The sequence below is a fragment of the Sinocyclocheilus anshuiensis genome, unplaced genomic scaffold (assembly GCF_001515605.1).
Source record: "Sinocyclocheilus anshuiensis isolate Anshui unplaced genomic scaffold, SAMN03320099.WGS_v1.1 scaffold130, whole genome shotgun sequence".
Taxonomy (NCBI): domain Eukaryota; kingdom Metazoa; phylum Chordata; class Actinopteri; order Cypriniformes; family Cyprinidae; genus Sinocyclocheilus; species Sinocyclocheilus anshuiensis.
In genome coordinates this window covers 1,829,577-1,841,069 of record NW_015544207.1, presented here as the reverse complement: position 1 = coordinate 1,841,069, position 11,493 = coordinate 1,829,577, and the positions used below count along the sequence as shown (strand labels likewise).

At 39.1% G+C, this 11,493-nt stretch overlaps 1 protein-coding gene across 1 annotated transcript in view; it reads right to left on the bottom strand.

Moving 5' to 3' along the window:
* The window catches only part of baz2a (bromodomain adjacent to zinc finger domain, 2A), a 44,945-nt gene that overhangs the window by 30,475 nt on the left and 2,977 nt on the right, over positions 1 to 11,493 (bottom strand). The window contains exons 2-7 of the mRNA XM_016497630.1: positions 10,022 to 10,151; positions 6,971 to 7,771; positions 3,536 to 5,185; positions 2,357 to 2,566; positions 1,838 to 2,224; positions 1,665 to 1,725 (exon numbers count right to left, since the gene is read on the bottom strand). Coding sequence (XP_016353116.1) covers positions 1,665 to 1,725; positions 1,838 to 2,224; positions 2,357 to 2,566; positions 3,536 to 5,185; positions 6,971 to 7,771; positions 10,022 to 10,151 — 3,239 coding nt within the window. The remainder of the gene's footprint in view (positions 1 to 1,664; positions 1,726 to 1,837; positions 2,225 to 2,356; positions 2,567 to 3,535; positions 5,186 to 6,970; positions 7,772 to 10,021; positions 10,152 to 11,493) is intronic.

The following is an 11,493-nucleotide window of genomic DNA, read 5'->3' as shown; positions in this document are numbered from 1 at the left end:
GGAGTTGACAATTTCATATGACTTCTTTGTTTTCACAATGTTTCCGGCGCTGAAACGTGTAAAGTGGTTGATGATGTGAAGATACCATACACCTGGTTCTAACTCATGTAGATCCACTGCCACAGTCTCGTTATCTTCTGAAGCCATGGGCAACCCCACAGCAGGCTTTGGCTTTGTCCTCTTGTATTTTTGGCATATTTCACAGTCATATACTATTTGGTGTAGAACAGTAAAACATTCTTTGTCCTTATTTTTGACCTTCAGGATGATCTCGGTGAGTGTTTGGTTATGTCTCTCGAGTAGTCCGTTGCTCCAGGGACTGCACCCAGCTGTTGTTTTTGTCTCGATGTTAAAGTTTTCAGCCATGTCTCTGATTTCTTGGTTGTTGAATTCCATTTCCTCCATTATCACTGTACAGCTTCTGGGGGGCACCCTGGACACTTATCCAAGTGTGAATGAAGGAGTTGACAATTTCAGATGACTTCTTTGTTTTCACAATGTTTCCGGAGCTGAAACGTGTAAAGTGGTCGATGATGTGAAGATACCATACACCTGGTTCTAACTCATGTAGATCCACTGCCACAGTCTCGTTATCTTCTGAAGCCATGGGCAACCCCACAGCAGGCTTTGGCTTTGTCCTCTTGTACTTTTGGCATATTTCACAGTCATATACTATTTGTTGTAGAATAGTAAAACATTCTTTGTCCTTAGTTCCTGAACTGTGAATGAGCCTCTGTAGCCTGTCTGCCGACGTGTGACCAAACTGTTTATGGAGCTTCAGAAGGACTTTGCGTTTCTCATCTGGAGACATATTTTCTGTCACTGTTAGAACTTCCTCTTCAGTTTGATCTTTTTTAGTATCTTTGTCTCTGATATCGACATAGTAATGTCCAGAACTAGGACATTCCTTTAATCACCTCATTGCTCACATATGCAACACGGTTCAACCCCGTTCCTCTACAACAACGCCTCCTTTTTACCCGCGCGCTCACCTTTGAACCAGCATGAACTAGCATGGCGCTAACCTCAGTTTTAACCCGGAAGAACCTTCTTCCATGTGAACAGAGTAGGGAGGAAATAACATGTTAACAGTTTGAAACTGCTGGATAAGTAAGGTAACACTTTAGATTAGGGAACACTATTCACTATTAAGTTAAGTTTACAGACCTGTTGCTATGACAGCAACTCCGGGATGAGCTTCGAAGAACCAACCAATCCAAGATCATGCCAAATCGTCAACAATCAAATCCAGCTAACCGAGTTAGCGACGTACGAAGAACGGGCCCCTGGTGTATTTTGGGCTTGTTTATAATTATTTGGCGACATTCTAACATTTTTGTTTCTGGTTATTATTGCTTTTTTTGTTACACAAACAATATCTGGCATTTAATTCAATGTTTAAAATGTAAATTATTCCATAATTATTTAATAAATACAATTTGAAGCAGAAAAGCTTACAATCTAGTGTACTTTTTGTATTCAAATAAATTAAATATTAAATTATAAATTTATTTATTTTATTAAGTAAAAAACTTTTTTTTTTATTTGATCATTTTTCATTGCACCCCTAAAGTTCTTTTTTCAAATTAGGAGCACATGGGCTCCTCGGGACAAGTGAAGCATCTTGACCTGGCTATCGATACTTTAGATAAAGGACTGCTCACCCATGCTGCAAAGGAAATTGGACTTGCTCTTCAGTTGCAATCCGACGCCTTGGGGTATCACCTGTGACACACAAACAACAGCTTAATCTACTTTAACCTTAGGTGCCAGAAGTATGCATATAGAGACTGAACACTACTTAAGAACAAAGAGCAAATTTCAAACATGTAGGTACCTGCTGCGGAGCCGTTATCATCGTCATCTTCTTCAGTTTTTCCTTCGGAGAACTCTTTGGCTGGTTTGGGAGGCTTTTCCTCGTTCACGCCTTCTTTCATCTTGCGCTTCCAGATCTTCTTGTGCCGGACTATGGGGCTCTCGCTATTGGTCAGGCTTAAGTCATGGACGAAGGTCATTGGATCAATTAAAAGGTGAGGCTGAGCATTTGAAGGAGCTGAGGTATCAGTTGGGACGCCGTCCTGTTCTTTTGCCTCTTTAGAGAGTTTCCTCTTCTTCACTGCAGTCGTTGAATTATCGTCTGTTTTCTTTCTCCTCCTAACCTTTTCTTGTTTTGGGCCGTCAGGTGTTATCTTTCGTTTCTTGATCTTGGAATCAGGAGAGCCAACTGGAAACAATTAAGACAGCATTAACCTAATTTTGTCCATCTGACTCATTAGAGACAATGACTATCTTTAAAAATAAATCTGTAAACCATTAGCTATGTAAGCATGATAGTAAAATTGAGCAATGCATTTACTTTCAGCGGTAGCAACTGTCGTCTTTGGGGTTCTAGGCTTCCGTGGCTTTTTTGTTGGCATGGCAATAAGGGCTTCAGACATATGTGTGGTCGTCCCTTCAACAGAACCGCTTACGACCACTTGCAGCGCTTTAACCGTCATTACAGAGAGCGCAGATTTGTCACCTCCTGAAGTATCAGCTCCATTCTCTTTGCCAAGAATATGATCACCTGTGGGGAATAAAATGTGTTTTATTTAAACAAGACATCAAAAGATGTCAACAATACATCTGCCAAGCCTTCAGACCACCATCTGAAACTTTAGTGTTCAAATAAACCTGAATAAGTGCTAAAATTACACATATTATATTTATTATACCAATATATTATACATCCCTAGACAAATATAGGGATGTATAATACTTTGGGACCATATTGGTTACCAAAGTAACCAAATTTTGTTTTTAATCTAGTCGGTCGATATTGGATATGCATTTGGTACATGCCCATTACCTTTACTGTCATCGAAGGCTCTCTCTAGGCATCTTCAGGTCACTTTTGACCAAAAGATTTTACATTTCGAAATATTAAAAATCATAGCTTCATCAGAACGGTACAAAACTTGGTAACTTTAATGGCATTTGGTATGTGAACACAATTTGAGGGCACGATTCGAAAAGGCTAAATGGACATAAAAAATAAAAAATAAAATAAAAAGTGTCACGCTTGTGGTCTTCACTGTAAGAAATGACCACCATAGGAAATTATTGGGAAATGGGAAAATATTTGTGTACACAATCTGCCATTATGCAGAGAAAAAGTGCACAGCTAGTCTCTATTTTAACCTAAAATACAGTATGAATTTTTTTTTCAATTGGAAAAAAATGGATCATTATTATTGCATAAGTATTCATTGGTACCATAACATTCTTTCAAAATACAAAAAGAAAAAATATTATAGAACAAAAATATATAACATTGATTTTCCTGAAAAAATGAAAACAATCCAAGGCTTTGGTCACTTTTGACCAGCAAGGTACCAAGAGTAACCCAAAAATGAAGAGGCTTGGAGGGTTAAAACTAATCAATAAAAACACTAATAATTTAACAACACTGTTAACTGTAATCTTCAGCAAATGAACAGATTCACTTTTTTATTAATCCATTATTAGTTCAATATTAGTGCATTGGAAATCTCACCTTTGATAGAGTGTGTAGAGGCATTAATCGATGCAGAAAGCAGGGAGGAGCAGTTTTGTGACGTGCCGTTTAAAGAGTCATCCAGTAGAGACGTGGTATCTTTGAGGGACGCCTTCTCGGTGGAACTGGTAGAGGTCATGGAGCTGTTCAAGTTTTCTTCTTCACAAGAAGTGTCCTGCAAGTCCCTGGAGACATCAATCATGGATCCTTCTGTAAACTTTGATTGGTCTCCAGTCTGGGAAAGACTATAAGAATTATCAAAAGTGTCCATCATTGAACTCCCATCCTCAGCTCTTGAGCTTTCAAGGTAGGTTGACTCGGCCAAGGACGGATAGTCCAGTGACGTGTCAGTGCTAAAAGAATCATTTAAAGTCTCACTTTCTCCTTTCCTCAGGGCAGCCTGATCTCTGATACCATTAGAGTCCTTTCTGCCAATGGCCGTAGTGTCTCTTTCAGGCTCCTTTGAAACAATGAAAGCTGGTTCAAGGTTTCGACCATGAATTTGCACCTTATGCATCTCAGCTTGAGTCTCATTGTTGGATGTGCCCATTATGACTCCAACTTTAATCTGGGAACCACAGGCCTCATGTTTACCATGACTCAGACTAGAGTGTGATTCCCCAAAGTTGTGCCGTAATACACCATGAGAACTCATCTGCCCTGGACTGTGAGAAGAAACATCTACATTTGCCATCATATCTGAATGTTGAGCTGCAGAACCAATGAGGGAACGAGATACATTTGGAGCAGCAGAAACATTGAGACTTGCTGAAGATGCCTGAGAAGAATAGCTAACAACAGGAGGTGGTGCAGATGAAGCCAAAGCGGCAACTTGAGGAGAACCAGCGACCACAGACGGAAGTGCAGAAACTGTCGGGAGAGAGACGTTATCGGCAACAGATGTTGGAGTTGAGGAAGCAGCAGGATGTTTAGGACTCTGGCCTGTTAGAGGTGATGCCGCTTGGGGTCCTTTAAGCGGTGCCAACGCAGGAGGAGCGGAGACAACAGATGGAGATGCAGCTAAAGATAGAGGTGTTGGAGAGACCTGTGGACTTTTTGACCCCTGGGCCTCCGCCAGACGCTGCGCAGCAGGCACCGTTGGAGGATGCATCAAGGTCTTTGAAGAAAACACCACAGGCTGGTTGTGGGAAACAACAGGTGGAGCTCTGGAGCTCTTAGGAGAAGACATTGAAGGAGGTGTAGTAAGTCCTGCAGGTGTTGCTTCAGCTGATGAAGGTCCAGAGAATCCAGGTCTTTGGCCTTGGACTGTCTGAAGCGGAGATGGTGGAGACATGGACACATTTGCGCCGACACCCGAAGCTGTAGATAAAGCAAACCCTGAAGATGAAGGAGAATGTGAATCCAGCCCAGAGACCGTTTTCCGAGGCGGACTAGCTAGTGGTGGAGGAGGTCCAGAGACGGGGGAAGAACTAAGCTCTTTTGCAGCAGCTCCCATCTCCTGACGTTGTTTTACTGGTTTCTCCAGGTCCACGATTGGATGCTGCGCATCCTGGTTATAGTCGGTAGAGGAAACGGGGCCAGCGGGCTTTACAGGAAAACTCTCAGTTTTGGGCAAACGTTGGGGTACAGAGCTTCTCTCCACTCCATTGAAGCCTTTATCCGTTTCTTTGAAGGACTCATTCATAGGAACTACAGACCACAAATAAAAAAACACATACAACAGCTGTTAGTCAGACATGTAAGAACATAAAACTGTTCAGACTGGTAGCAAAAATCCACATTCATTTTTTGGTTTGAAATGCAACTAAAATTGGATTTTTAGGTCAGAGATGTGGCCTGGAATGTAGTGCACAATACTGTTAATGTGCAGGCAACTAGAGTTCAAACCCGACTTGGGTTGTGCAATAGCATGTGCACTAAATTCACTCCTTTACACTCACTATCTATGTAATGAAATATAAGCTGTGTATAATAAATGAGTGTACAGGCCAAAAATCAACATATGCATCAATGTGGAAACTACAGTAAAGTCTCTGATGGTTGTTGTCTCGTGCTCCTCTGAGCAATTTGAATACAGTGTGTGAACAAGGTCAAAGCAGAGCAAAAACAAATTAAGACACAGACCATGCATTTTGATCTTCAATGAAAAGCACAGTATTGTTGATTGTTTTATTGCATCTAGGCTGCGTGCAGTTTTCCATTGTCTGATGAATGAGGGAGAATGTGGGTGGAAAAGAGAACTGGGGCAAGATATCACCTGTTTACGGACTATTTTTCAGTTTGAATCACTTCCTAATCCAAAAAGTCAACTACCATTGGTGAAAACACGTCTGACTGGCCTAAAGTTACTTTTGTCAGAGCACAGAATACTAGCGTTGGTGATATTAAAAGCCATTCAGGAAGTGCATGGCACCACCTAAGTACAGGAAATCAGAACATGCATGATAAAACACGCTGCCATTCTTGTAATCATATTACTTACAGTATGAATGCCAAAGATTATATATTGTTTCCACAAAGCTATCTGCAAACAAGTGAAACAATCTTGTTTTGAAATGCTATAGACCTCATAAAACAAACTGACTATGCAGCTGGTCACATGTGCAACATACCAAAATGTTTTATTAATTTAAGACAGCACACTAGTATGCATAGATCTTTACTAAGGCTTCATTTAAGAGGGGGAAAAAGTGAGAATTGGGCAGGAGTGCCACCACTTAAATACCACAGTTTTATAGTTAACAAAAAAAACTGATAAAGAAATAATGTAATATTGTTTTTTGTTGAATTAAAAATTACATGAATACATGATAAATCCACCATTCAAACTGTGTTTTTGCCTTAGCCTAAATCACTACAGTAAGAGCCAAAGTACAACCAAAACAGTGTTTTATTTATTAAATGCTAGAGGGAAGTTACATAGCGGACATACCTTTTTAATGGGAAAATTTAAAAATTAAAACACAGTTTCAAGATTCTAAAACTGACTAAAATAATATCAAATTCATTGTTGTTTTTTACAACTTTACAACCCACCTCTATTAAACATGAAAATGCTACTCATTAGCAATTAGTGCTGCACGATTGTGACAAATCATACCTGTCGATTATTCCCTTTAAATTGTAATTGCGATTATTAATTACAATTATCACAATTTACATTGAATGATGTTTTGAGAAGCTTTATACCATTGTTTGAAGCAACTGCATTCCATATTTTTATATGAAAATAAACAAGCTGAAAACACTCTTACTGAAAATCTTTTAACGCCTTTCTATAGCATTAAGCCTTAAACACATCTTAACCACACCGAATAATGCAAGTGGACTTTATCACTTTTTTTTTTTTAATTGCACCTTATCATGTAATGTAATTTCATAAACTGAAATTACAAATTAAAAACTACATAAAAAATCTAAACCGTAACAACCCTGTTTCCAACACTCTGAGGCCTGTTTGTGGCAGTTGCTCACCTTGCATCTCTCTGCTCTTAGGCGAACCGCTATCAGGCACAGCAGAAGGGGACCTCATTGGGACCGGCACGTGATGGGGACTACTTCTGCCTCCTCCACTGGCCATGTGATGGTGCTGAGGGCTTCCTCGTGGAGGCGTAAAGCTCTGTGCAGCAGGTGGTATCATCTGAGTCTGTGCTTGAGACTGAGTCGGGGCCTGCGGTTGGGACTGGTGCGATGGATGCTGGTAATACGGCATTCCATTAGGCATCACACCATAATGCTGCTGCTGTTGCTGCTGGTGTTGAGGCGGGTGGTGGTGTGAATGGTGTTGGAGATGATGCGTCGTTGCAGACTGGTGCTGCAAGGCCGGAGGCTGCTGGTGATGCTGGGACGCTGGGATCCCCTGGCTGGGAAATGTCCCATACATGCTGTGAGAGTTATATCCCATGGGCATCGAAGATCCCCCCTGCGGCTGCCCAGGATTTCCCCTTCCCCAATACTGCAGCCCAGCGCCCGGAGGTTGCCGGGACGGTCCCATACTTCCGTTGACTTGGTACGGTCCATGGCCCTGGAAGTGGAGCTGAGGCTGCTGTGGTTGTATCCCACCCTGGGAGCCAGGTTTCTGGTGCAACCCGTGGGGCGGGATGGGCCCCATCGCTGGGTTGTACTGAGACTGGCCCCACAGATAGTCAAACCCCATGCTGCCTGGGAGGAGATGGCTGCTCATATGAGGATAAGAGGAAGAGGGAGGGTGGGTACCTGGCTGGCTGCTCCCACCTGCAGTAGTGATGCCGTTCACATTCATTTCGCCATTCAGATCTGTGTGACGAACAGCATCAGTTAAAATCAGAGCATTAAAGGGTTTAGACCACCCAAATATGAAAATTCTGTCATTAATTACTCATCCTCATGTCGTTCCAAACCCGCAAGACCTTCGTTCATCTTCGGAACACAAATTAAGATATTTTTGATTAAATCCAAGAGCTCTCTGACCCTCCATAGACAGCAAGGATCCTACCACGATTAACGTCCAGAAACATAGTAAGGAAATCGTTAAAAAAATAAAAATCCATGTGACATCAGTGGTTCAACCGTAATTTTTTGAAGCCACGAAAATACTTTTTGTGCGCAAAGAAAACAAAAATAACAAGGAGGAGACAAATTGTTGAATAAAGTCGTTATTTTTGTTTCTTTGCGCACGGAACGTATTTTCATGGCTTCAAAAAATTACGGTTGAACCACTGACGTCACATGGACTATTTTAATGATGTTCTTACTACCTTTCTGGGCCTTGGACTAGGGCTGGGCGATTTTTCTGATTTTATCGATTAATTCGAATGTAATGTTTTGCAACGATTGTATTTTTTAGAAATCGAGGAATCGCGATTTTGAATAGAAATATTACCAAACGTTAGAATTAGACACTTTGACTATGCCAATGATAACAGTAAAGAGAAAAGAACGATCGAACCGCATGTCGGTGCACGTGATTAACTGATCACGTGTGATGCGCTCGTATCACACAGAATGCGCTTTTGTGTTGACAAAAATGCGACGCGGGCAGTGGAATAGGAAAAACATGCAATAAGATGGGAGTGAACTTCTTTTAACTTGAGCGCCGCGTATTTAGAATGCCGTTTCATGCATGAGACACTGCAAGAGACGCGAGCTCAACAGTCAGACGTGTCCATGTTTACATATAAAAAACAATGGAAAAGTAGCGTAGACGAATAAAAAAACCTGTGACTACTACTGTACGTCTGATATTTCATGTTTGCATCATGGTGACAGGCTGAAAGCTGCAGTTGTTTTTACAGAACATTTATAGTTAATAATAGTCTACTTGTGTTATACCTTCAGTCATTTTGAATTTGAATTTCCTTGACTTTCTGAACATATAATATGCATAAGACACGTTTGTACAATATGTAGTTGTAGTTCATTCATCTTTTCTGCAAAGATATTTAACAAGTGATTTGTTTAACATTGACATCATGTTGACAACTTCATGGGTGGTGCACTTGGAATAGAATTTTCTTTAAATAGAGGGTTAATAACGAAAAAGTTACTTGAATCATGTTGTAGTTGGGTCAAAGACAAAAAAGGGTTTAAGCATAAAAACAATAAGTGTAGTACTGCTTTAAATTATTGTTGTTTTTCCCAATTTTTTAAAAAAAGTTTTCTGTTTAATTTAATTGCAATTTTGTTTTTGTTTTTCCGAGCAAAGAATAAATATCATACATTTTTCCCTGATTTACAGAAGATACCCACTAAAATGTAATTCAGTGTAACAATCTTGTCAGGCATATTTACAACAAAAATCAATTTATGACATTAAAAGACTAATTACTTTCACCCCAAATACTAATTAGTTGTAATTTTAAATTTTTAAAATTTGCCACCATCCTAGGTTTTGCCCATTTGTCAGTAAGACTTTTTACTAATTTAAAACACAATCAAATGTAATATGCTCCCTTATTATTTTATATATTTAAATATGTACAAGTCAGAATAAGCATGTTGTTTGAATTTTTACGTAAATATTGTGTTACACTGAATGACAATGTAACATTGTAATGTTTATTCTCCAAAAACGTATTTGAAACTTTAAAAGTAGACACTTTACTTACATTTAATGTGCTTTCTATGGACATATAATCACTTTTGTAAATTTCTTTTGATGCGGACATCTTAATGTCTTTGACCCAGTTACATTTTCAAGTTGACTAGTTAAAAATCGAGAATCGGTCAAATGTTCTAAAAAAAAAAAAAAAACTAGATTTTAATTTTTTGCCAAATTGCCCAGCCCTACCTTGAACGTGTCAGTTGCGTTGCTGTCTACGGAGGGTCAGAAAGCTCTCGGCTTTCATCAAAAATATCTTAATTTGTGTTCTGAAGATGAACGAAGGTCTTACGGGTTTGGAACGACATGAGGATGAGTATTCAATCACTGAATTTTCATTTTTGGGTGAACTAACCCTTTAAGGGCTCAAAATCCACCACATTTATGGATTTATAGACTACATGTATGGATAAAAAATGAAATGCAAATACAAGACAGAGACTCACTTTTCCCTTGCTGGGGGAAGCTCATGGAGGACCCGTTAGTAAAGAGAGAATCTCCTGAGGAATGCTTCAGTCCTGAGTTAGCGGACACAGAAGAGTGAGGCCCGTAGTTGAAATGGTTATTTGCTTCCATCTGGCGGAAGAAAAAAAAAACACAATTGAAAGATGATACGAGGCATATTTTTAGTATTAAGATACTTTCACTTATGTCACGTTCTTATGCACAGACAACTGTAAATATGCCATTTGTCATCTGACTTCCCTGAAAAGTGTATACACTGTCCCTGCATCTAAATATGCCTACTAAACATTATGTAAAATCAGTATTGTTGTGTCCCAAATGATACACTATAGCTACACTATGAACAATACAAGTTTTATAAGGTTATCTTGTCCAGCATCAGAATCTGAAAGCGTGAAGTGTCCATTCCACACCTAGATTTTTTTGGTTAATTAAGTGCACTTATTATTGAAATTTTCAGTGTGAACACAATAATCACACTATTTATACTACAAAATGGCACAGAATAGTGCATAAGGACACAAATTGGGATGCACCTTATGTCCAAATTCATAGAATTCAATAAAACTAGGCGAAAAGTACCCAGATGAGCTACTACTTCAGATGAGATTCTGAAGTACGCATCTAAAGCACACTTTACTATCCCACAAAGGCCATGGGAGAGGATTATGAATGGCAGTGAAGCGATGCAACTGATGCCGTAAGTCACATGAGAACGCCAACATGGCAAAAGCAGTATGCCTGGATTACATTCATACTACAACATACTTTTTTTTTTTTATCAGTTGCAAAGTTTGTTCCTCATCAACTGTAGTGCCTATTAAAGTATGTGATTTTCAAAAAAATCTCTAACAATCTGATACAGCTAGGCCTGTCACGATAACAACTTTTTGTTGTGTGATATATTGCCCCAGAAATAATTGCGATAAGCGATATTATTGTCATTTTAAAGACCATTTTATGCCACTGAATATATAATCATAATGTAACAACATAATAATGCAAGAAGGCCTACACACTTCCAAATGACAACAAACTTTTAATTTTTAAGAATATTTAGATCATGGAAATTAAGAATCAAAAATATTAGATACCTTTAAAACTTAATAATGGGCGATATATTGCATCACCAAAAATTATTGAGGTCATGTACATATATTGCGCGATAAGTCGACATATTGATTATTACGACAGGCCTAGATACAGCAATACTGGCTCAACTAGTATTCAAGTAAGTTTAGGGCAGGCCTTTCCATTTATCCACCAATGACAGACAGGGTGTGGGATATATTCAAGAAACCTACTTTAAAACGTTAATGTCATTATAAACATTAGTCACGATAAACAGTACATGGTATTTTGACATGGATGAAAATGAGGCTTTAAGGAACAGAATGTTACTTATATATATATATATATATATATATATATATATACAGAGAGATTTTTATAA